Here is a 25,710-nt window from a genome sequence, read left to right as displayed (position 1 = left end):
AACTCCGAGCAGCGTGAAAAGCGACCGAATGCTGGCTGATGTAGGCTGCTGCTCCAGAGTGCACACAGGAAATGGATAAGCTATAAAGACTGAAATAAATTGGGTTGGACGGCGGTGAGACAGCTCCAGCATGACAGAAAAATAAGTGATGCATCTTTAGAAAGACATTTCGCTCTCCGCTTGTTGCAGTTTGATTGAAGTCCACCGACGCATACAGTACATACGGGTGGGAAAATGGCAAACTGGGACACACACAACACTAGCAATTTTTCCAAAATGGCCAAATGGAGCAAAATATACGCTCTAAGCATATAAATCTTAAAAATCCAATCTTGTTCCTATGAAAGCCATTTTCATTCATTGTCTTGCCACTCTTCTGTTGTCAGCCATTTTTTTTCTGTTCTATTTTGTTCTGAATGTTAAACTTCAATCTGCACTCTTGCACTTCATTTGATTTTTTGTAGGTTTTTACTTATGTTTTTTGCAGTGAAATGCTTTTCATCAGGTTATTTCTCTAGTTTCTATTAAGCTCAACTTGCTGGGCAGTCTGCGGGTCCCCACAAGACTGTAGTCCAGACCGAGACGTTCTGACAGCTACTGGACAGACATTACATGTGGTGTTCATATTCACTTCAGAGATGGATTCAATCTTAATGGTCTCTGTGATGGTACATTTATTGTCCAAGTTTCTATTCATGCATAATAAATATAAAAGATAAATCTTTGTGTTTTTGATGTTCTCTTGCCATCTTTTGATTTTTATCCCTGCTACTGTCAGGATTTGAAGTTTATGTTTCGTTTGTTTCCTGTTTTATTTTGTAGACTTTCTCCTCTTGTGTCCTGTTTGGCTTTTCATTTCCTGTCTTTGTCTGTTTTCCCTCCTTTTCTTGATAGTTTGCCCTGCCCTGACAGTTTTCTCCTGCGTCCAGTCCCCGTGCTCCGTAAGTACCTGTGATCACCTTGTGTGTTTTGCCAGTTCGTCTGTTCCCTTGTGTCCTCGTATCTGCTGTGTTTCCTGTTTCTTTGGGTTTCTCTGTTAGCTTACTTCTTTGTGTTTCCTTTGGTTTCTGTTTCTCTTGCTGTATTTATCAGTTTCCTTTGTATCCTTGTGTTTGCTGTTCTTCCATGTTGCTCTGCTGTTCTCTGTTTCATGTTTCTTTGCCTTCCCTGAGTTATGTGTTTCTCTCTTCCTTGAGTTCTGACTTATGCTTCCAGTGTCTTTTGCGTTTTATGTTTCCCGTGTCCCCTTGTGTTCTGTATTTGCAGTATTTTAATTTTAATTTTAATTTAATTTACGTTATTAATCCCAAGATGGGAAATTACTTCAGTGCATTTAACCCACCACTGATTGAAACACACACACACATGCAACATGCAGTGAAACACACACAGGAGCAGTGGGCTGCATCAAGCGCCCGGGGAGCATATTGGGGGTTAAGTGCCTTGCTCAAGGGCACATCAGCCGGCTAATGGAGGGGGGGGGGACTATAACTCCACCACACCAAATTTTTTTCCCTGCCCATCTGGTGGGGGAATCGAACCGGCAACCTTCCGATCAAAAGTCAATTCTCCAACCTCTAGGCCACGGCTGCCCTCCATTTTTTTTATTTTATTTTAACTTAATTAACTATCGTATCGCCTGCGTTCTGTGAATCTGTTTCTTTGTGCCTGCTGAGTTTTCCTTTTACTTGTGTTATTTGGTTATTTATGGTTTAGACCTTTTTGTCCTGGACTCCCAGGTGCCCTTTGTTCTAGTTTCTCCTTTTGTTATTTCTATTTTAAGTTACTATTAAAGTGTCTTCAGTTTACCAGTGGGTCCTCTTTCTGTGAAACCAAACAGCTACCAATAAGGCCCTCATCTTTTTAATGTTTATTCCGCAACACTTTTCATATTGTAACATTGCAGCTTCTCAGGTTATTTCCGGGTTTGTTTGTTCGGCCCCCATTTGGCCCATCACTCACCAATCTCTGGGAACTCTTTGACCCTCATCCCTGACTGGAGCTTCACGTCCTCCATATGCAGGTTCTTGGTGTCGGAGGTGGCGTTGTTGGTGAACTGCATCTGCACGGCCACCATGTTGGCATCGGGGCTGAACGGCTGCCGGCTGAAGCAGTACTCCACCGACAGACCCTCCCCTGTGATCCGGTGCAGCAGCTCGAAGCTCTTCAGGGCGCTGGAAGGAGCAATGGTCTGCAGGTGGAGGACAAGGTAGGGAATCATTAATCCTAAGAACATATTTTTCAGAATGGTAGCATGTGAGCTACGTTTCTCACTATTTCTGGAGTAAACATTCCCTTTCATAGAGTTAAGCAGCTTTTTAGAGTTGAATATATTTTCATTAATTTGCTGTCGGAGCGGTGAGGTGAACAAAGCTGGAAGTCCAGGTCACGTGATGACTTCTGACCCGAAAAAAAATTTTGTTCGTACAAACAACAAATAATGGCTGTAAAACCACGGAGACATTTCCTTCAGGATCAAACACAGGATGTGAGACTTTAGATCAAATACTAATACATCTTAATCCACAGTCACATAAAGAGGTCATTCTTGTGTCATTCGTGTGTCTGCTCAGCTTGTGAGACTGTGAGGTTAATAACTGGCACCTCTGACATTTCATTTCACTCAGTAAGTTCAGTGCAGACACTCAGTACAGTATAGGCAGTGTTCATTTCAGCTTGACACAGACTGTCCCTGAGCTCAATGGCAGAGAGAGGTAACTTTCAAAGAGAATATGCACATTTAACATTTAGCATTTAAAATTCACCTACAATTAAATACTAACGCGAGATGAGTTACATTTCTGAAAGAAGGCAGCAGCGTTACAGCGACGATGGAGGACTCTCACCTGTGATTTGTCGAAAAGGGTGAGGATGGTAACCAGGACAATGAGAGACGTGTATTGTACTTACTGCTGGGGAGAGAACAGCGTCAGACAAAGACAATCCCTCCAGGTCGGTCACAAGGCTGTTGGACAGGAAGGTGTTGACAGGTGTGACTTGAGGAGAAGGAGTAGGCTCGACTGGGAAAATAGACGAGAGTGTGATTCAGCTCAGAGGTTCAGGTCTGAAACAAATCTTTTTATAGCTCCCTGATTGCTGTGATCTTCAGGAATCACATGTATCACGTGTGTGCACAATGTTTGCAAACGTCCTCGTCCACTGACTGAGGCGAGCGTCATCACTTTTATATTCTCTTCAAGAGCGGAAAGCTCACAGAAATGAAAACACTCACAATCATCGAGGTCGAGCAGAGACATTTCTTTCTTCTCTTTCTTGCTCTCTTTCTTGACGGGCTTTGACGGAAGTTTAGACTCAGCTGCCTGGGTGGAGAAAGCAAAACTGACATGAACAGACGCAGGTTGTTTTTATGTTAAAATGCACACGTGGGGCAGTCTAAATGGGGGAATGTTTGGTCAATAAGTCAATGACAGGAATACGGGTTTAGATTTTGATTTTTGGGGGGTTTTGTTTTGGTGAAAACAGGGTCTTGACTTTAATATTTGGACACTTTGAGTCTGACGCTTCATCGATACCTTTTTTTTCTTTTTGACCTCTGCCTCCGACTCTGACTCTTCAGACTCCGATTGGCTGCTTTCAGACTCGCTTTCCTCTTCGTCGTCATCAGATTCGGACTCCGAGTCACTCTGACGTTGTTTACTCTTCCTCTCGTGTTTCCTCTCTTCTTCTTCGCTGCTCTGCTCGCTGGAAACACGAGAGGAAAGTTGGGAGGTATAACGGATGAAAGAGTTCTACTGCATGACAGAACTACTCATCAAACTGCACGACGACACCACAATGAGACATTAATTGGGTTTCAGTATAAAGAGAAAGCATGTTAAAAACAGAAGATATTTGGATGAAATTAATTTATCTTTAAAAAATGGATAATAAAGACATGAGATGCATTCACAATGAGTCACATGTTCACTTTTTGTCCAGGGTCACAATGGACAACAACATAAAAACTCAACCGTGTGCTACCTTTCGCTTTCTTGCACTGTTTTCTTGACTTCTTTCTTCTTTTTCTTTTTGTCCTTTTCATCTTCATCATCCTCCTCCTCTTCCTCAGACTCGGAGCCTTCCTCGCTCTCTTCGCTCTCCGATCCCGAGCCGCTCTCCTCGCTGCCGCTGCCGCTTTCCGTGCCGCTGGCAGAGTCTGACTCTGAGGGGGGAGAAAGGCTCAGAGGGTCAGAAGCTCAGCTAATTTTACACAGAAAAGCAGGAACATGAAACTCCACCTTGTACAGTACAGTCCACGCAGGAGTTTAGTGTCGTATACATACAGTGTACAGCATCTGCAGTGACATGCACACACACATACTGTACAGACGTACTTCCACAAAACAAGTACGAGAGCTGGGACCAGGTGAGCTTAAGCGTTAAGGAATTCTTCATTTAAAAGAATCAAACTCACTGAGTTCCATGTGTCAAATCTAAAGAAAATTCCTTTGACATCCACCAGTGAAGATCAGGTTTTTATTATACAATAAAGAAGATAAAATAAAAAAAAAGATTTAACAGCACCACCAACAGATTTTCTGTCTCTCAGGTCCGACCTCAGTCACAAAGGAAAAAAAGACCTCAGAAAGAGATTAGAAAGACAATTTTCGTGCCACAGGGCACCAACAACAGTGTATTTTCTGTTATTAATAATTTGATGAGAGTCACAGATGGTCTGTGTTGACATCAAAAGTATGCAATGAAATTTTAAATGAGTAACTTTTTTTTTTATCCTTTCAAATACTAAACAGCTTTTCAGATGTAATCTGATATCCAGGATTTTTGTTTTGGTTCTCATTTCTCAAATGCAAACTCAGTCTTCTCTGGCAACCGAAAGGAGGACTTTGGATTATTGAAAAACAGCTAATCAAATAATAATTTGAGTAACAGATGTAAACAAACAAAGCCAACAGCCCGCTGAAGTTACCGCTGTCAGCTGACTCCGTCGGCCCAGACTCGCCCTCCGAGTCAGAGTAGAAAGGCTTCTCCACTTTCTTCTCCTTTCTCTTCTCTCGGCTGCTGCATTTGGTCCATTCGGGCACCTGGCAGATTAAGGGGAGTTTAAACAGTAAGTCGTCAGCTCATCTTCAGTGACAAAACCCTTCAGACAAAAGCAGAGACGTGGGCAGATTACAGTAGCACGGCCATGAATGCCTCTGCCTGGGTGTGATGCAGCCAAATGAAGACAGCCATCAGATCTGCTTTCAGATCTGACAGTCAGGGAACAAATTCGGAACACAAACTAATGCTTGTATGGAGTTTTTCTTTTAGATAGATGTTAGCACCAGGTGATGCCTTCATGACCAGCTGCAGAAATGATTTTCTTTTAATACAGGAAGCTGTTCCATTAAGAGAAGTGATGTCTTTGAGGAGTGGTGACCATCCTCCCACACTTTACAAGAAAAAGAAGAAATTTGTCTCACGCTTTCTGCGACGAAGCTCATTAATTAGAGCTATCAGCTAATGAGTGAAGACATCTCCAAACCCCATTTTGAACCCACACGGTTGATAATGCATCTCAACGTGTCAGAGGACCGCACGTCCTGCTAAAAGAATCACTTCTTTAATGGTAGAGACCGAGGAAGAGGGTGCTGTGTTTCAGGTGGCTTTGGCTGAGCTAAGCACAGGAGAGCAACTACGTTAGGCGGGGGTGTTAAAAAGCACTCGGGTTTTGCCGCTATATGGTTTTGAGGCTCAAGGAGGTGGGCTCTTTGCCGCTAACTGACTCACACTCGTTAACGTTGTGACTCTTTCAAGCAGCGCAAAAACCTGGCAGATGTAGAAAAGAAAAAAGATTGGGATGGAGGTGAGATAAGGAAGGGAAAAGTGTTCAGAAGAAAGTCAGGAAAGCAAGAGAAAGAGGCACAGGAAGGTTTCTGGGACTAAAAAGAAGACGTGTGAGAACAGTTTGATATCACAGAGACAAGAATAAACCCCAGATTTCATCACAGTATACTAATTTACCACAATATCTGGCTGTTAGGTAGCTAATAAAATGATCTGGCAAAATCAAAACACTCCAATATAACTCAATCATACTGTTCATACTTAAATACTCACTTAACTAAAGAAACAAAAAGTCAGCATCACTACTTACTGATACGTCAAGTAAATACATGACAATGCATTTAGTATAAATGTCTGGCATGGATTAACATGAACTAAATGAAGAGTGGCAGAAAAGAGGGAAGTCACATCACACCACAACATTTGTGACGCGTTCACAAAGTGTGTCACAAATTCCAGGTGAGACCAGTCAGGTGCAGAAGAGGAAGATGGTTGCCTCAACAACAATCTCCACTCAAGGTCCACTTACTCAGGTGGTTTCCAACCTGAACCACTAAACCAAAACCACTTTATAATTTAAGTGAATTCACACAACACGCTTCAACGGGGGCTTTAGCTCTTCCTCCAGACTCAAAGCTCCCCAACAACGGACTTCATCTTCGTCATCAACAGACCGTCGTGAAGTGTAGAGGTTAAACATTCCCGTTATTCTGAACACTTATCAGACTTTGTGTCCTCGATGGCAAAAGTGAAGCGTGAGTAAGTGGACCTTGAACAGAAACTGTTTTGTCAGCTGTGGTTTTCAAGGTCAACAACAAGCTGTCAGCTTTAACTTTTAAGCCAACAAGAACAAGAATTCCTAAAAGACTCAGAATCTAACAATTGTGTGATATAATAGAAGGCTTGAACATCTGCAGTTCCTTGAAAACTGAGCATATTTCACCTGATGATGAAGACCACAGGATGTGATCGAAAGCTCCAGGAGAAGTAACTTAAGTAGACCTTGAGTCAAGACTGAAGCGCAGAATGAACTGCCAAACTCTGCTCTCTAATCCTTTTGACTTGAGTTAAGCTTCGTCTTTAAGATTTAGCATCAACTCTTATTCTACTGGGGACAAAGACGGCTGTCACATTTATCCTCCGTTAATCTGCCCTGATTCGGGGATTCAGCACTGAGGAGTAAAATCTCATTAATCCTGTCTCGTCAACTTGACCATCATCAGTTACAACATTACGACAACCGTAGAGAGACCAAAGGAGGAAAGAGAGAGCAGTCATCAAAACATACACCACCGCACTCCCAAACTGAGAAGGAGGGGGAGGGGCACCTCTCGCCAGTCTCCTAACAGGCCGATCCGCCCCTCGCTGGTGGATATGACTTCCTCTATCTGTGGAGATGCATAACGTGCAGAGGAAGAGCCTGTCAGAGAGGTCCAGGCTTCAGAGGCTTCCACTGAACCTCCACAGCCACTACAAGAGTGGATGCAATGGAGCACTCAGTCTGATGGTAACTCACACAGGTTCCTGAGCAACCGAACTGCTGCTTCAAGGTGTTTTTGCTTGTTTTTGGTCTTTGGCCTACACTGCTGCAAACCATTTTCCAGAACATACTCTAAGTTTTTAGTTTGATTCCCCACGTTCCAAGCTTTGTCATTTTCATTTTAATACACTTGGAACGAAAGGAAACAAATTTGCTTTGAAAAATGGTCACCAGTGATGTCACTTATTTAATTATTGAGCAGGCTAACACATGCATAACTCCTGGTATGGTGTTAACAAGCCTGTCTCTTACAAACCACTAGTCAAATCAAAATAAAATTCAGTGCACCTGTGGCCTCATCTTGAAATCCGCATCACAACTAAATGACAATTTAACACTGGGTGTGGAACACTGGAGTGTGAGTACAAAATATTAACGCTGTAACAACAAATATTAACAAATATGAGGTCAAAGTCAATCCTTGAGGTCACTTCTGAAATTTAAAATCAAGCGACTTCGTGAGTCGAGTCTTGATTTTGACAAAGAAGCGACACGCTCAAGTTTTGATTTCAGGTCGTCATTTGGTTATGAACCGATGGCACATGGAGTGAATGGGATGGAGAAGAAGAGGAGCGAATCTGGTGAGTTGGGATGACGGAAAACCGTACCGTGTACTCCTAAATCACTCATATTAAAGCTTGCTTGTTCAGCTGTAGTCCAGAAGAGCAGAAATTATATTCTCTATTCTATATTCTAACTGAAAATTTGGGGAATAATTAGGCCAAAATTAAATTGTTCATTGCAGATGCCGAATACCTATTAACTACTGGCTGCATCTGTACTTATCAATGCCAACCCCCATTTAGGTCAACTCCCCAACCGTAGCAGAGACTACAGGAGACGTGTTTTACTGCCGTCGATGGCTTCAAAATCAGCCCCACCCCCCGTATCACATGTGCTATTGGCTCAAACACTGGTGAGAAGTCACCTGGATGGGGCGAGTGAGCTGCTGCCGTACTGAAGCAAGTGCAGCAGAGAGGGCGAGTTCATGGGCCTTTACTGTTTTCATAGGGAATCAGAAATAGAGACTATAATCCTCTTTTCTCCTTTCTGACTCATTCTCCTCCATGGAGGGGAGAGCACTTCAGCAGCATCCAAAATAGATGGAGGCCGAAAAGGATGGATGTTACAGATGAGCCGTTAATGCTAATGAGTCGTAAGTGAATGAAAGATGGCCAGTGAACGAGGAATTAATGTTATATTGGAGTTAATGTTATCTTGGACGTGAGGCTCTGGTGACTGCTTAGCCCCTCTGAGGCACTGCTCTGGGGCAGAAGCGATTCTCGCTCCCCTCCAACTTTTGGGGCCCCTGGAGACCCCAGAGGGCCCCCGTGTCTCTGTATGTTACTGTTCCCACTGCACGCACAGACTCCTTCACCTCCACGTTGCGCACGGAGGGGTCTGGGGCGGCTTCGGGCCAGTCAGGCAACTCCTGGTAGCCGCCAGCCTTGGCATTCAGCAAGTGGGATAATGAACCCAATTGGAAGTGGTCTCGATCTACAAAAACACAAGAAACAAAGAACAAAGTGTAAGTGCAACGCGAAGGGCACTGGATTACTTACTGAAGAAAAATCAAAATCACAGGAACGATTATCATTACCACTTAGTCATATTTATCATTATTACTACCACTATCATTATTATTACTGTTAATATGGTTTTATATCTTTCCAGTACTCTGTTACTACTGCAGTTGCTTCACATCTGTGTGCCCGCCCTCCTTTACAGTCTCTCCTCTCTCTCACTCTTCTCTCTCGCCTCGCCACTGTCACCAAGTGTATGGGTATCTCTGCACTAAATCTAAGAGTTTGGTCTAGACCTGCTCTAAATGGAAAGTGTCATGAGGCAACTTTACTGTGATTAGGCACTATATAGATAAAATGAAATAAGTCAGTAGTGACTCTTGAATTTGAATGTCACTGAGGGTTCATGCACCTGTAATTAAACTTTCTAAAATAATGTAAGATAGATGTACCTTTAAACGGAGACTCGAGGACTGGTGCAGGTTTGAGGGCGAGGAACAGTTTCTTAGCGTACTTGCTGAGTGCTCCACTCTTCTCGGTGGGCACTATGAGCTGGCGAATGAAGCGCGCCCGATCACGGATGTCGTAATTCTGGTCATACTTGGCCAAGTTGAGAACATACTGCGTTAACAGTTTGGTCTGTGAGGAGAAGGAACGACAGTAAAGTCTTACTTTTTCAAAAGACAGCACAGCAATTTGAAAACTTATGAGTGTTTTACAAAATGTTCGATTCTAACGATTGAGTTAACAGAACTTGGTGATTGGTGATGTCTAAAATGAAGACTTACGGCCCTTTTAAATGCTAGTGACAGACAAACATGCCGTTCACACCTGTCTAGAGTTTGTGAGATAGAGCTTGGCGGCCAAATTGATGATCTGCAGCTTAACGATGTCCTCCTCGTTTGTGAAGGACTTGGCCATTTTCCTCAGCACATCCGGGGCAATCTTAGGCACATGCTCACAGTACTCTCCGATCAGCCACAGGATACTGGCCCGCGCCATCGGCACCTGACAACATTAAAAATAAATGGTTGCGTACGTTTCCGTTTCCGTTGCTGTAATCAGACAGCAGCGGTTTGTGGACGAGACTCTCACCTGGATGTTGTCTGTTAGCTTCGCCATGTGCTTTATGATGTCGCTGTGCTTCTCTGGTTGCATCTGCAGCAGCTTCTTAATAACCACCACAGACTCAGCTACAACCAACTCTGTAGCGTGGAGAACGGAGGGCCACAGGTGCCACGGAAATAGTAACAAAGTATTCAATCAATTAATGACTAACTGCGCAGTAAATCAAGAAATTAATTAATTCAATACACAGACTAAATTGCAAAGTACTTTATCGTTTGAAACTGCAGTGAGCAATAAAAGAGCAGAATCATAAAAACAATAAATAGCTCAAATTTAAAAAAAAAGTATTTACAGACACAACATAAAACAGCCAAATGGTACATCATTTCAAACACATTAATTCATGAATAAAAGTTTAAAAAGAGTCAAAAACAAATTTATTTAAAAACATTTCTGATCCTCCACAGAAGACTCACTCGCTTAAATGTTAAATGAACATTAATGATTTTTTTTATCACTATAGATGAATTCAGTTTAAATCCAGTCAATTAATTATCTAAAGAAATACTGAGACGGGTTCCTCATGCTCACTCATAAAGTGTTTTTCAACTTGTTCGGAAGTAAAGTCTGTGATATTCTTATCTAATCTTCTGTTTCTACTTTCACTGTGACAAATTCCCTTTTATAATTTTCAGTGGCAAATGAACTGATTAAATCATCCCATCGGCTTCATATCCAAAACTGTCAGCAACAACTGCTTGTTCCTTCTGCCGTACACAGAAAGACTTACCGTCTCGGTTGGACAGCAGCTGGACCAGGCCGTTCAGACACGTGTCCCTCACCTCTGCGATGTTGGTGGCACAGCGGCCGATGGCTTGGATCGTGGCGGCCACAAAGTCCTTATCCATGCTTTTAATATACGTCTGGCAGAAAAAAAATACTCACTCAGCACAGTAATACATAAAAGAAGGCCACAGCGGGGGAATCCCTCCTTGCTGGAGCACAGATCTGCACAGCGTTTAGTCTAGTCTTAATTCACTCTTCATTAAGCAGAGAAAGTTCTGTTTCACTGTACCTGAAACTCTCTGAGAATGGTGGAGATGTTCGTCTCATTGGCTAGATTGGTCAGAACCTCCAGCTGCAAAACACAAAGAAAAAAAAAAGAAAAAAGATTATTCTGAATGCTGCAAACCTGTTTACTGTAATTACTGTATAGCTTTTTCCTGTAAGCTTGTTCACTTACTGGCACCTGTGCCGAAAGACTGAAATTTCACTTTTAAAACACATTTTAAAACACTTTGCTCTGATTTGTAGCAGTTGATTCGGCACAACAAGACAACAACATCCCTGTTCAACATTATTGTATTAATAGTCTTTTTACTGATTCGGCATTAAGAATAACAGCACAATAGAACAGAACAGAAAATAACCTTAAGGACTTTTATCTGGGTTGGGTCTGTAGAGCGGATGTAGAAACTCTTCAGGTACGGTTCAAACATCCCCTGTGAAATGTAAAGGCAGGAGGAGTGAAAACCTCAGCGAATCTGCAGCATCGGATTTCACGCTCTGCACATACACAGTGAAAACACCAGCAGGTGTAGCTCACCCTTCTCTTAATTGTCATGGTTGCCACGTTCTGAAGAACAACATACTGGACTTCACTGGAGGGGGAGAAAAAAGAAAAGAGTAGCATAAAACAGAGAGTTCCCTTTCAAGTCCTCCACTGTCTACATGACCAGGTGGCCATATTGGAGGTCCACAGCTCTTCACAACGGTGGTGATATTCCTATGAAGATTTCACTAGCTGGCTAGTGTTAGAATTTAAAATCTGACAAAGACCTGCTGTGTAAAACTGTAGCAATCAATACAACCTGCCTGTCTTCAGATTAAATTAGAGGTCAGTACAAGTTATGTTATTTTATTTTTATCTAGCTATTCTTAATCATTTTATTGTTTCTGATTACTTGTATTATTCATAATCCTAAAATTCAATTTTCATATATTTTTTAGAATCTTATTTTTGACTTCAATGAACTACTAAAAATCAAAAACAACTTCTGTAACTTGCAAACATCTAAGCAGCTTTCTTGTGACTGCTATGAGAGATGAAACAATAACGACTCCATACGAATTATTAAATCTAAGGAAACATATCGTACAGTACAGTGGACTTCTGACAAATCCGCCCCACAGAGAGACGCTGCTGTTTGGTTGCTGCTGAATGATGATCCCATTACAGCACACCCAGAGCCACAAGAGCACTTTTTTCAATATGAAGCTGACAACAGTCTGCAGGACTTACAGCCGAGAGGCCACTTATGTGCCGTCATCACTCCTTATGGTTTATGCTTTCATGTTTACCTCAGTCTCACTGAGCTCCCTGTTTAATTTGTCTCCCTGCTTCAGGGCTACAGAGATTTATTTTACTACCTTCACTCGTCTTTCTTTTATTTTTTTTTGTGGTCATACTGTTTTCCACTTTGCCGAGCTTCATGGTCATTATAGCTTTCTCTCCCCACATTCAGCTGTGTATTTTCATTTTTTTCATATTTGTTTGGCAGTTCTCGTTATTTTCAACCTTAGCTCGGCTCACAGCCATGACTTAAAAATGCTGCAAGATGTTTCATGCTAGTGGCTGGACTACACTACAATTTATTTTGGAATTTGTTGCTGCCAAAATCTATGGTACAGCAATCTCAATAGACGCTTTATTTCAAATTATAGACAGTAAAGCTCACCTGTGGCTCCTCAGGAGACGGACCAGAGCCTTGGCAATCACTCCAACCTCCGCTTTAGGGGCAAGATGGAAATACAGCTGAGCCACAGCCATCACCACCTGGAGTGAGAAGGGAGAGGTAAGTGATCTACGGCGATACAACATCACAATATAAAATACAGTGAGAAGCTGAATATTGTCCCTGCCCTGGCTATTGTGTTCCCTACTCAAAATTCATTAATTTCCAATGCAACAGTCCATTACAAACACATCACTTCCTTGCACTGCCGTATGCTGCAGTGCAGACGTGGAACATGTTGGATTTATTCTGCCAGTGTGCTGAACATGCATGAAAGAACTGAAGCAAATACTGATATGCTCTCTTTTCATGGCTCTCAGCTAAAAGTTAGGTTAACATTTATTCCAGGAAATAAACTAGCAAATTATTCAAGAAAAGAAAGTGCTGCCTGTGTTTTATAAGCCTGTTGAGACCTCAAGCCGCATATTGCACAAAAGTTAAATCTGTATGAATTGCTCGTTTTTGGCTGCACAGCAGGTTGTAAATACAATGGCAATCGCAAAAAGACATTGTGATGAATGTGTTAGCAACATTAGCATTAATTTGAATTTGTGTCTCTAGCCTCATGGCAAATCAAACTCCAACATTCATGTCTTTTAGCTCTGGCTTTGGTCTCCATCGGTTATTGTGTTGATATATGCAAGTTATGTGATTTGCTGCTGAGCGGGATTGCGGTGGTTTTTTGGAGCTTTTTCAGCGATAACTTTCTGCCGTGTTTGAAAACATTTCTATGGGAACAGGAAAATAAGAGCTTCACACAGGCCAACAACAACTTAACTATTTAAATACACCAGGACGTAGGCAAGCCATTTATAAATTCCATAATAGGTGCAAAACAAGCCGCTTGAACTGCATACAAGATGAGGAAGCACATTTGTTGGCTGAAGAACAGGGTTAATCATGAACTACGTACAGCAGTACAAAGGCACAATAATGTGTGACGGGTGAGTTTCATAACATCTAACATGGAACAAGACGGGTCTTCCAAGGTGACCACGGCAGCACTAACGCAGTGCGGTGATTAGAGGTCAGCTTTGATTAGGTGTCCTTCTTATGGACACTTCAGCTGGACGGATGCTCGTTAATAAGACCTCAAGTACTCCCAACACCAACCTGCTGCTCAGCGTGGTATAATGCTGGAGAGAAATGATTATGGTCTCTGCCATGGCAACGGACTCAGAAGGAGAGTTAATGAGCCACGCTGTCTTAAACTGATGTAGGTTGTGTGTTTTAATCAAAAGTGTGGTGGTCTCACAGCTGCGTTGCGGCTCTGCAGGAGCGGCTTGGTGTTCCTCAGCAGCAGCCGATGGTCTGGGTCCATCACATAGGGCTTCCTCTTGGCCATGGCAGGAGCCTCAGCCTTCTTTTCTTTCTCCTCCTCATCCTCGTCCTCATCTTCATCTGACCCATAGAAGGTCTTGTCCCCGCCGCTTCCCTCCTCCAACAGGGACTCCTGCAGAGACAGTGGGAATTAAACAGCCTGCTGGGGGATAAAAAGACCAAGGCAGAAGTCACTCTTGCCATGGGAAGTAGCTACTGGCTGTTTAAAAACTCTCTAAAACTCACCAGATGGCGATTTGCTCTCGAATGTATTTGTAAACAAACACAAACAATGTGTATGAGAGGCACTGTCATTAGACCTCCTTGTCTAAGACAAATACGCAGTGCAAAATCACTGAAGCAATTTGTCACCACATGCATTGCAAATTACTACAATAACAATGTTCAACACAGCAAGAAAAATGACTCAATTTGTTGCTAGCTGGTTATGGGAAAAATGTCGGCAGGTGGGGTCTGAAAAACTGATTAAAAAAAATCACCAAGTTGGCAACACTGAAAGACGAAAATCGTGATAGGATTTGTGCCTCTGCACAGTCACAATGGAAGAATATAATTAATCCAAAAAAATAAAACTTGTATTATTGCAATAAATGTACCTATACACTTTTGTTGCACAGTAATCTCCCAAAATCCTATTTCTATGTAAATTTGTTGTTGGCGACAGCATACAATGAATAAACTTGTTTCTTAGTTTGCATGGACAGTGATTTAAACAAATACAGTATGTGGTTTATTAAGCGGTTAAATTCACTGATATAGTGAATGTACCACAGTGTGGTATAGAGTATGCAGTGTCTCTATTAAGAACACAGCGTGCATGGAGTAAAACTGCAAAACAGATAAATTTGTTTCAGCTTCAAAAACATCTACACTGTTGATGTTTTTGATTGGTTTGCTGGGCAGAAATAAATAATAATAATAAACAAATAAATAATTTGAGTGTCAGTGCCATCAGACTGCGCTCTCAGAAATGTGGAGGACCATTTTTCACAATTTTCTGTCATTTTATAGACTACAGCACTTATCATTTGACCAATGAGTGAAATCATAAATGTGTATTATTGTTAGCCGTTCCCCTAGCTGCTAGCTAACTTATCAAGCAGGTAAGCGAACAAGCCTGAGGTGAGTCTCTTTGGGACAGTACGGACTGAGTGTGTGTTTCTTACTCACATTGATGTTTGGGTTGAGGAACTGCGTCCTGGCGTAGCGGGTCAGCATGTTGATGATGACCACCTGTCCCCACTCCTCCACGTCGATCAGGAGATTACACAACTTCCTGTAGTTTTTGTGGATCAGGTCGATGCGCTCCGGACACACCTCCTCAAAAGCCATCACGACACTTCCTGCCACCAACTGCAGCATATTTTCAATTGCACAACAGGTGGTGTTGTCAGCATCAAGTTCATCCCTTATGTCAGGAGAGCAAGTTATCTTATATCATTTTAAAATTACATCTTAAGTTGAACACTATTTTTGGTGCATTTCTGTTGGAAGTTACAACAGCTTACGCTAAAAATGGAAGGCGAAGAGAAAGACTGGTTAAACAAGTGATGAGTATGGAAACAACTGAGGCACTGAATGCAATCTGGTGCTGCGTACAGAAGCTGGTAATGATGTTTCATGCTCTCTGTGTTTTTCAAACTTGCATTTGAATTTGTAAAAAGTAAAAAATCTGGTGGAAAAATACTGGATCAGTGGTGCAAAAACCCACCGTGGTTTTGTCAGCGAGGAGTTTCTCTATGACTTCAATCAGCTGGTCCTTCTGTTCTGGATCCAAACTGAGAGCAAAGAGGAATAAAGCAGGAAATAAGAAATGTTGGAGAAGGAGTTAGCAATCATTTGTTCCTCAAAAATTTCACCATCGTCTGGTGGTTCTCAAACTGTGGATCAGGCAGGACGCTCTTATAGGCTGCAAATACAAATTCTCAAAAGCAGATTTCTGACTTAATAATTTATAGTTTAAGCTTCTTTTAATCATTGTGATAAAAGTCTCCGTTCAAGCAGTAACTAGGAGGCATCAGACATTAAAAGCCAATAAGTAGCAACCGTCTTTCATCAAGTCTTTACAACTGCACCACGGAACCATGAACAGCTGTTGTTTTGGCATTGGTGCCCGGGTACTGAACAAGTCTTGGCAGGTCACCTGTAGAGTTTAGGAATGGCATGAGCAGCCGTCTTCCTGACATATGGAGACATATCAGAGGCAGCTTCTTTGATGGCCAACATCATTATGGGGACGATGATCGTGACGCGGATGCTGGAGAGGACTCGCAGAGCGCTGGCTCTGATCAGCTGGTTCGGATCCTGTGAAAACACAAGAGCAAAAAAATTCAGGAGTAATATTTCTGCTTCTTGGTTGACCAGGGTCATATGGCTGACTGACATGGTTCAGTCCAAAATGTCAATAACAAGACAGCAGTGTGGGACTGAACTAATGTTAGCTAGTCTAAGGCTAAGTCTTAGACGAATTCAAATTCATGGCAATCCATCCAGTAGTTGTTGAGATATTTCAGTCTGGACCAAAGTTGTGGGCAAACCTGCACAACAATACTTCCATCCACAGAGCCAAGACACTTTAGTTATAGTTTTGAAAAGGGTTTTTCTTTCCACTGACAAAACTGACGCTAATGAAAACTGCTGTACCTTCAACCCTCGCTGGAATGTGGAAATGGAGAGCAAAGCGAGATCCTGCTGCTCTTCAGCATATCGCACCAAGTAAACATAGACCAGCTTCTTCACCTGCAGGGAGGAGCAGCAAGAGGGAAACAAGTTATGCAGATTAGTTCAGTTATTTTCTTCGAGACAAATCTGAAGTGGAGGCATAAAGCAAAAATGTTAAAAATAATTAAAAATAGGGAGAAAAAAAAGCAATTTTGTTCAGGTTAGATGAATCTAAGCCTGACGGGGATTTCAAAAACATGATAAGATCATGTAGAAATTACAAGTAAGCAAACTAAAAAAAATTTTATGCATAAATCAGGTTTTTTCACAACATAGAACTTCACAAGCTGAAGACAAGGAGAAAATAATACATGAAGAAACATGACGCTTTGTTCATTACAAACCTCAATGTTTTTACAGGCCACATTTTTCACCACAGCAGGGAAGAGATCTGATGCATTTTTGCCTCGGGCGATCATCTGCAGAGAACACACACACACACACACACACAAATCAGCAGTGCACAAGGTGGCAGGTTTCGAAGAGTTTCAATCATCCGCGAGAGAAGGTGAAACTCTTTTCAGTTTTATTCCAGCTGCTTAACATGATTTTCCTTCCCTTTCATGTTCTCCGTCCTGCAGACATGATGAATGAAAGATGGGTGTGGAGCTTCAGAAGGAAGAATCGGACACAGACTGAATAATCAGCAGATGACTGCACAGTTTGTATCTCCTCACACTGTACTTACATCATACGTTTGTCTTATACCTGAAGGATATTAAGTCTGTTACAGGGTCAGTTTGTATGACACTGTAACAGACTGACACTGTTACAGACTTATACCTGAAGGATATTAAGTCTGTTACAGGGTCAGTTTGTATGACACTGTAACAGACTGACACTGTCACAGACTTGTACCTGAAGGATATTAAGTCTGTTACAGTGTCAGTTTGTATGACACTGTAACAGACTGACACTGTTACAGACTTATACCTGAAGGATATTAAGTCTGTTACAGGGTCAGTTTGTATGACACTGTAACAGACTGACACTGTCACAGACTTGTACCTGAAGGATATTAAGTCTGTTACAGTGTCAGTTTGTGTGTGACCTGCATCTCTCATGGCAGCTCTGAGACCTTCGCTTTGGGTCTTTACGTTCGTCTGACTTAATATAAAATGACGCACGCTGTGTTGCAACAAACAGCTTTTTTTTGGAAAACTTTCCACACCTTTTGTCCTTCACTCGACATGCAGCAGTACATGCTGATCACTTGCATCCCACAGTAAACATTATTCACACTCACAGCCACAATCCGCTTCATTGCCTCCAGCTTCAAGGAGTCTTTGTTGCTGTCCAGCATCTCCTTCAAGTCATCGTGTCTGTGGGAGGAAAACGCTGAAAATTAGGTCGCAGCTTGGCAGTATTTATTTATTTATTTATTTATTTTTTCGTTTTCTCAGTAAACACCCAAAGACCCTGATTACCGAGGCCCCAAACAAGAAATACAGAATTACAATTTACATTCCTTTTTTGCTCAAAACTTATCAAAGCCTGCAAGTGTGACCCACAAATTGTTCCCTTTGAAGTAGAGAATCCAGTTTATACAATAAGGAGACCTTTGAAACTGCAGCGCATAAAAGCCGGGTAATTGGAAAATGACATAATCCCTTAAACATGTTGACATCTCAGAGAAGTGACACAAAATTCAGTGAGTGTTTTGCTAAAAATGTGACCCAGTACAACACTATAACCAAACATCACGGGAATAAGATGTTAAGATACTGTTCCAGCTGAATATCTTTGGGAAAAACAAAATATTTGTAGACGTCACCTTAAGCTTTACCAAATTGCAATTGACATTTTATGAATTAATTATTTAATTACTGATTCATTTTATTGATTAATTAATGACCTGCAGACGGGACCTTTAAGTTATTAGGAATCACCCTCTAGACACCATGAATATCTGTGACACACTTTATGGCAGTTAGTTAGTATTAGTATTTCTGAAAAGAATGAGGACAAAAGTATTTATTTTTGGTAACAATACCATGAACTAATGAACAGCCTACAGTATGTGTTGTTTTGGTTTTCACATTTAGTGAGGCTCACGGCAGTCTGTAACTCTGCAGCCACGTGCACCCACCCTCCCTGACGGGGAGATGGGAACATCTGAGTGGATCTAAGCTGACATCTCCACCCTGCTGCAATGCAAACGCACGTAAACAACACCGCCAGCTCCCACCAAACCTGCCAGCAGTCAGAGTGCAGACCGGATCTTTGTTACTGATTACTGATTGATGACATTTCTCAAACAGCCTTAATATCTGTTTTGCTGCTGTCTATTATCGAGAAAAAGAATACAGTTATATACTTCAACATCTTCATGAAAAAGTGCTTCATGTAAAAAAAATCCAAAAAAACAGTCCATCTGCTCCTGAAGAGTGCGTAGATGAAACTCAACTTTCTCTTAAACCCTCGAATCAGGATAGCAGATATTTCTTGATGCAACAGATTTATAGATATTTTCAGTGTCCTCAAGAATGACTGTTAATTATCACGATGCAGATACTGTCGTTTCCAAGTGAAGTGTTGGAACCCTAACCCACTGGAGTCAAAGATCAAAATGTCATGTGGAAGTGTGGGAACTAAGGGTGGGGTTTGGTTGGTGGTGAGTGGGGTGATTAAATAGCTGCAGAGCCACACATTTCTCCCAACTAGTTTCCAAGGCAACAAAGGATGCAATGAAATTAATTTAAGTGATTTCCTGGCTTTCTGCATCTCCTTTGTTGCATCTGACAGTCTTTCCACAAGGGACTGAAGGTCTGTGGTGCTGAGCTGAAACACTGAGATGTGCTGCTGCAGGGACTGCAGGACCCGACTCACGCCACTCAGACGGCCACCCAACAGGTGTTGCAAGGTGGATACAATGCAATCCAGGCAATGGAAGACCTCTTATATTCATGTAAATGTACTCTTATTAACTCTGCTGAACAGGTTTTGCATTTTATCCTGTTCGCTTGTTTGTTTTAAGCATGAAATTAATTTCAGTGGTGGACAGTTCAGGCCCGTTCGCAGCAGATGAATTTCACCCAAATTCAATGTATGAAGTCTTTCGTAATGTGACTTACTTGCACCTCATCAGTCCTTTAGCTGACCGAGAACCAGATGCTAAACATTTTCTAAAAGTGAAACAACCTGTTCAGAAGATGGTGCAGATTGTGTATGTTCTCTGGTCTTCACAGCCTCTTCTGATTTGAACCTCTTTTAACTTTCAGACTTTGTTCTACTACATGCAGTGAATACCACACACTGAAACCAACGCTCCCGCCACATCCAGCTGAGGTCAGTAGTTTTACATATTTCCTGCGTATGACTGGCTGGTTGTTGGGGTATACTACATATTTCATCTGCTTTGGTTGTGCAACAGCAGCGGACGGAGGCTTCGTCGTCTGTGAGGAGGTGGCCGCTGCAGAACACGGTTGATGTATCACGACTCCACCGCCGGTCTGTAAGTGTGTGTGTGTGTGTGTGTGCGCACTAAGAAGGATGTCTGCTTTCGTCTACATCACTCATCAAAGTGTTAATAATTTCCTTGCGTGAATAATATAGCGCATACACTTCAAGACCTAAATTCATCAAAGAGTGTCGAATTAAAACCTGACAGTATCTATAAAATGCTATTTGTGACGGATTATTTTTGGATGCGAGCCGTGAACTGAAGCTGGTTTCTTGGTTACAAATGTGTGTGGCTGCGTCCCAAAACAAATTAAAAAGTATAAACTCTGAGAAAATGCAAAGATAAACTGCCCAAAGCACTGACAGGCCAGACATGAGGATGAGTAACACCAATGCTGATTTCCAGCAGAAAATTATGGTCTCACTAGTTCACTTCTCCCTGCGAAATTGTGAAGACGGGTCGCGGCCTGTGGCCAAGACTCCGGAAATGAGAACATTTCTATCAACTAGTCACTTCATTGCAGCCTGAAACCTCCTCCATCCACTGCCTTTGATGTCAGCTCCTAAACCTGCAGAGTTTTTCTTTTAAAGTGACAAAGAAAAGAAAAGTCAAACCGAAAACATCAAAAAAAAAAAAAGCCAGCTAGTGGTGATACATTTCTTGGCCAGATTTGTTATTTGTTTGTGTATTTCTTTTCCCATACCTCATACACAACAAAGTTACTGTCCAGGGATTGCAGATGAAAAACAGCCCTTAGCTAACACGGCAACGGTGAATTGAGGTTAGTGTTTTCACATGTATGCTGTCCGTGTTCAGCAAACCACCAATAAATAAATAAATCAATATCAGAACGAGATTAAGAGTCCAGAGCCAGCTGACTCTGTGAGGCTGTACAGAAGGCACAGCGGTGCTTTGAGCTAAATGCTAACATCTCTACGTTAACATTTAGATCTCAGTATACCAATCCTGTAAACACAAAGTACAGTTTGCGCTGAGAATGAATTAATTGAGCCACAAACCACAGCATTGAACAAATTAAATTATTTAACCGATTATGCCACTAAATGAAAACTTTCCACTGGAGTCACTGCAGTTCACGCTGAGGTCAACATGCATGACAAACTTCCACGACAATCCCTCAAACAGCTGTTGATGCTTCACTCAAAACCAAAAATGTCAACCTGGCAAAATGGCGGACAAGTCAGGGGGTCACCAAAGTCGTTAGGATTCCTCCTCTGAGCACCATGAATGTTTGTCTACCAAATTTCACGATGGTCCTCCCCATGCTTTTACGAAATTTCAGACCAAAGAGGCAGACTTGACCGACGGATTAACACTGCAGTAAAAATGTGCAGTAAATCACCGTCAGCCGAAGGCACCGCATTTCGCCGTCTGAGCTTCTTTCCAGACTCACGATTTTGCACTGAAGCTCAGAAATTGTACAGGGAAGAGCGTATATATAAAAGAGGCATATTTTCCATTTTCAACAGCCTCAGTGAACCACCCTGCTGCAGCATGATGTCGCGTTGACCTTGTTCTTAGTATGCTCTCACTCTCTTCATCTAAAACCACTTTATTTCTCTGGATGTTATCAACGGACAGGAAATCACTAACTAAATCAATATTTACTGGCCAACTCTACAGGTAAACTTTAAATGCTATCAGACAATGTAAAGGAAGGGGAGAGAAACCTCCCAAACAAGGACTTAATTTGTTGTACAGCACTTGTCTGTTTACCACCGCCATCAGCCATTAATTAATAACGTGTCAGGGATTCATGCTGCGTGTTTGTCATCAAACACGCAGCATGAATGTCTAATTAAAAGCGGACCTGAAAACACTGATAACATTTGCTGCAGTGGTCAAACATTAAAACTGTCAAAGAATGGTCGTCTGCAATCACTGCATTATTAGTAAGTGTTTTGGCGGTAATAACAGTGACACAAATGATTGCTCAAAAACAGCAATGCTGTTCAGACTGAAGAGAAAAACCCTGTTACTTCCTGTAAGAAAAGAGAAACATTTCCTTCACCATTTTATACACTAAAACTTTTCTTTCCTGCAGTGCAAAATACTCCAAAGCAGTTTCAGGAAAAAATAAATACATAAATAAATAAAAGTCAACTACCCCAGGGAACTTCATAATCTATCTGCTCAACTGTGATGTATTTTAACAAAGTATAAATGCCACCTCAGTGAATTATTTTAGAAATAAAGCTTCATCTTGTGCACCGACAGGAAAAACGACCCACTGACTGCGCTCATACGTCTCGGCTCATGCCCAAAGGGCCACAGTAATTCTATACCAACACTGGTTCTCTCATTTCTCTGGATTTTTTTTTTTTTCCTGTCCTGCCGAACAACAGCTGAATTTACAAACAGCGCTGAATTATTTAACCTGCTGTGGTACAAGAGAGTACGACAACGGTCAGGTTACCCGGCTCCAAAGCCAGGCGATCGGCAGGACTCTCCAGCTGGAAAGTCTCCATGGAAGTGGGCCCAGTGTTCAGTGGTACAACTTCAGACGCAATGTCATTTTGATCACCGAGAACAGCGCCCTGCAAGACTGCAACAACATCAAAAACCAGTAGATGTGGAAATGTATTTGCATAAATCAGAGGAACGATTGGAGAGTTGCAGCTTGCATTTATAAGCAGCTTGTGAGGCTGTTTTACATAAGCTCAGTCTTTTAGCAGAGACTTGGAGTTTCTTGTTTGTAAATTTTGTAAAATGTGCCCGCTTGAACCAGCCAGAAATGTACTTCAGTAAAGCTCTCACCGCGTACAATAAAAATAATCTAGTAAGTGAACTGGTGCCTTTTTTCCCTCCTCTAATGTCTTTCACAAGTCTGTTTATGTTTCTTTCGAGCTAATTCTTCTTCTTCAGTGTTTCTTCAGGTCTAATGCCAGTGCTTCCCATATTTTCCGAATTGTGGTCCTTAAAAATAAAGCTAAGTCACATGTTGCAAACATCTATTTGTGAGCAACAATCCACAGTCCTGTATGAAGACAATTTAATGTTAAGTTGATGACCTGGCAATGATTTTGCTAATAAATGAATCCTTTGAGTCATTCTTACAAAGAAAAATGCCCAGCGTTTTCTGTTTCCGTCTTGTCCAATGTAAATATTTTCTGTTTTATGTCATTGTTAACTGAATGTCTTTGGGTTTCAGATTGTTGGTTTGACAAAAGCTTCTGTAATTTCATTATTTTCTGACATTTTAGGGACAAAACAACTAGTTGGTTAGAAAAGGAAATCATACAAAGCAAGATAATCAGTATTTGCATCCCTAATTAAAGTCAATACATTGTTTGTACTACAGACTACACACTCCACACAGCAGCTGCTCTTTTTAATCTGTGCACATGGAGGTTTTATATTAACAGTTTCCCACTTTTTGGGTTTGTGAGCCTTCAAAGTAAAGCATGGCCTGCTTGCCATCCTTTGTAACATGCTGCAGAAGATCAACATTTTAATAGCTTTATTAATACGAAGAGGCAAAAAAATGATCCCGCATTTCACAATACAAAAGCAATCAGTCAGGTAGTTTGTACTCATTACAATCTGCCCTGGAAAGGGAGCATCTAAATGCCCTTAAATATAACTGTAAGGGCTGAACAGGTCCTGGTATCCCCTACCGCAAAGGCTGAGACTGGAAACTGCCACCACCTCCGCCACCTTCCTCCTGTGGTCCTCGTTCCTCCTGGTCCCCCCCACCTCCTCCTCCTCCTCCTCCTCCTCCTGTGCCTCCAGACCGGAGGTGGCGCAGCTCATCGGGCTGCAGGGCGCTGTACCAGGCCTGCTGCCCACTGTCAGGGGTCAGCACGGGGCTTTTATCCTCCTCCTGGCCCTGGACCTGACTCTGCACCGTCTTCACGATGTTCACCGCGTTCACCGGCAGCTGCAGCAGCTTTTGCATGGTGGTCATGTTTGTAACTTGATCTGAACCAAATACTTGAGAGCAACCTGTAGAATCCCGGGTAGACAAAAGCGAAAAGACTGCAGTTTTCTTAAGCTACTCCTCAGTGCTAATCAGTTGTATGAGCCTCAGAAAACCTCCAGATCCTCTTCTGATAGTTTTCACACAGCAGCTTCAGTTAGATTCTGTGTTTAAAATACTCCTTCCCTCTGAGGTGAAACACATGCAGCATTTCTTGCACAAATGATGCAACGAACCTCTTCAGAAATGACCCAGTGCGTGCTCGAAGACTTCTTTTGCTGCCTGGGTGCTGTGATCCAAACCCACCAGAGCCACAGTGCACTGTAGTGTTCTTCTTCTTCTGTTACTGCTGAGTCTGTGCGCATCCAGTGAAGCAGCAGACATCAGCTGCTCAGTAAATGGATGCTCGGCAGAGGGGCGTGGAGTTTTATTTGCCGTGCAGCCTTTCTTCTCGCGGCTCCTCCCGCTGCTCGTGTGGTTCCTGTCTGCTGCGCCAGCCTCCCCCTGCCTCCCTGTGCGGATACAATATGTCCACATATACGTATCTGAGCTGTCTAACAGTGACACAGCCTCTCCCACGTTTTGCCACGTTACCACCTCCGCCTCACGCTTGTCATCTTTGCCCCGCCTCTTCACATTAGCCAGCTAGAAAACCTCGCTCTCCTTCATTCATGTCCACTCTCGCTCTATCGCAGCTTTTCTTTATCTGCCATCAAGCCTGCGAGCCAACAAACCTTTTCTGATTCTGGACAGATGTTTTTAAATATTACACACTCCTCTTGCTCATTATGTTTAAAAATTTCCCCATCTTATTCATTTTTTATATCCTATGAGGAGCCTTTTTTTCTCATCTTACATGACTCAGCTTTCTTGGCAGTGTCGTGATGAGCACATCTCTCTCTCTCTCTCTCTCTCTCTCTCTCTCCCCCACTCATTTCTTTTTGGCTCAAACAAAAATAACTTGAAGTGCAATTCACATATGCTCTTCCTGTGGTCTGTAACAGCTCAGTCGGGATTTGCTGAAATTTGCTAAAGATAAGATAATAAGATTTTTAACATGTGATGTCACCAAGAAATACAACCCAGGGCTGCAGCACTCACAGTGAATTACACTGAGTGTTTTGCAACGCTGTACAAGCAAATGCAATTTTGCATGTAAATCAGAGACAATTCCTTCCTCCTTCCTGCAATTGCTTCAGAAAGCAGTTTTGATGGTTTTAGTCCTATCACATCCAAATAATCTCCATCTAACAGAACAAAAAGGTTATTTAAAAAGTTATTTAAAGCATGAAAAAGAAGATTTCTTGAGATTTTCTGTTGTGACTTTTATGTCTGATTTTGCAGTGCAGTGGTATCATATTCACGAAATGAAGAGTCTTACTTTAACAGGGTATATCAAAAAGAATATATGAATGCTTTCATGAATTAATAAACTCTGGCATGTATGTAGTCCTGAAGCTGGATAATTCATATTCATCCCCCACCAGGACCTGCACTCAAAATAACCCTTTTAGCTTGGGTTATTTTTGGTGATTTTTAAAATCCTGACGCATGCATATTTTTCAAAGAAATTCACTTTAGGTTGATATTTT

General features: G+C 42.0%; 1 protein-coding gene and 1 long non-coding RNA gene across 7 annotated transcripts in view; one reads left to right on the top strand and one right to left on the bottom strand.

The window, feature by feature from the left end:
• The window catches only part of LOC124061697 (AP-3 complex subunit beta-2), a 35,530-nt gene that overhangs the window by 6,219 nt on the left and 3,601 nt on the right, over positions 1-25,710 (bottom strand). For 2 of the 5 annotated variants that reach the window (XM_046393850.1, XM_046393852.1), the window contains exons 2-23: positions 18,022-18,097; positions 17,120-17,194; positions 16,698-16,793; positions 16,198-16,358; positions 15,766-15,832; positions 15,225-15,407; positions 13,969-14,166; positions 12,657-12,754; positions 11,525-11,579; positions 11,349-11,420; positions 10,994-11,056; positions 10,709-10,841; positions 9,946-10,055; positions 9,682-9,858; positions 9,303-9,489; positions 8,694-8,824; positions 4,928-5,042; positions 3,982-4,162; positions 3,534-3,702; positions 3,233-3,320; positions 2,911-3,020; positions 1,963-2,191 (exon numbers count right to left, since the gene is read on the bottom strand). In XM_046393850.1, coding sequence (XP_046249806.1) covers positions 1,963-2,191; positions 2,911-3,020; positions 3,233-3,320; positions 3,534-3,702; positions 3,982-4,162; positions 4,928-5,042; positions 8,694-8,824; positions 9,303-9,489; positions 9,682-9,858; positions 9,946-10,055; positions 10,709-10,841; positions 10,994-11,056; positions 11,349-11,420; positions 11,525-11,579; positions 12,657-12,754; positions 13,969-14,166; positions 15,225-15,407; positions 15,766-15,832; positions 16,198-16,358; positions 16,698-16,793; positions 17,120-17,194; positions 18,022-18,097 — 2,774 coding nt within the window. Of the gene's footprint in view, positions 1-1,962; positions 2,192-2,910; positions 3,021-3,232; positions 3,321-3,533; positions 3,703-3,981; positions 4,163-4,927; positions 5,043-8,693; positions 8,825-9,302; positions 9,490-9,681; positions 9,859-9,945; positions 10,056-10,708; positions 10,842-10,993; positions 11,057-11,348; positions 11,421-11,524; positions 11,580-12,656; positions 12,755-13,968; positions 14,167-15,224; positions 15,408-15,765; positions 15,833-16,197; positions 16,359-16,697; positions 16,794-17,119; positions 17,195-18,021; positions 18,098-23,816; positions 24,776-25,710 lie in introns of those variants that run through there. The other 3 variants (XM_046393851.1, XM_046393855.1, XM_046393854.1) reach the window with 2 other exon arrangements.
• Positions 856-20,426, top strand: LOC124061705. Of its 2 annotated transcripts, XR_006843801.1 has the most exons (7): positions 856-941; positions 2,024-2,209; positions 12,643-12,773; positions 17,357-17,436; positions 19,521-19,683; positions 19,997-20,063; positions 20,149-20,426. It is a non-coding gene; the product is annotated as an uncharacterized LOC124061705 (long non-coding RNA). The 2 variants fall into 2 exon arrangements; XR_006843802.1 differs by lacking the exons at positions 17,357-17,436; positions 19,521-19,683; positions 19,997-20,063; positions 20,149-20,426 and adding an exon at positions 13,990-14,119.

This window comes from Scatophagus argus, chromosome 7 (assembly GCF_020382885.2).
Source record: "Scatophagus argus isolate fScaArg1 chromosome 7, fScaArg1.pri, whole genome shotgun sequence".
Lineage (NCBI taxonomy): Eukaryota > Metazoa > Chordata > Actinopteri > Scatophagidae > Scatophagus > Scatophagus argus.
The sequence above is the reverse complement of the archived record's forward strand: the minus strand, read 5'-3'. Positions and strand labels throughout refer to the sequence as shown.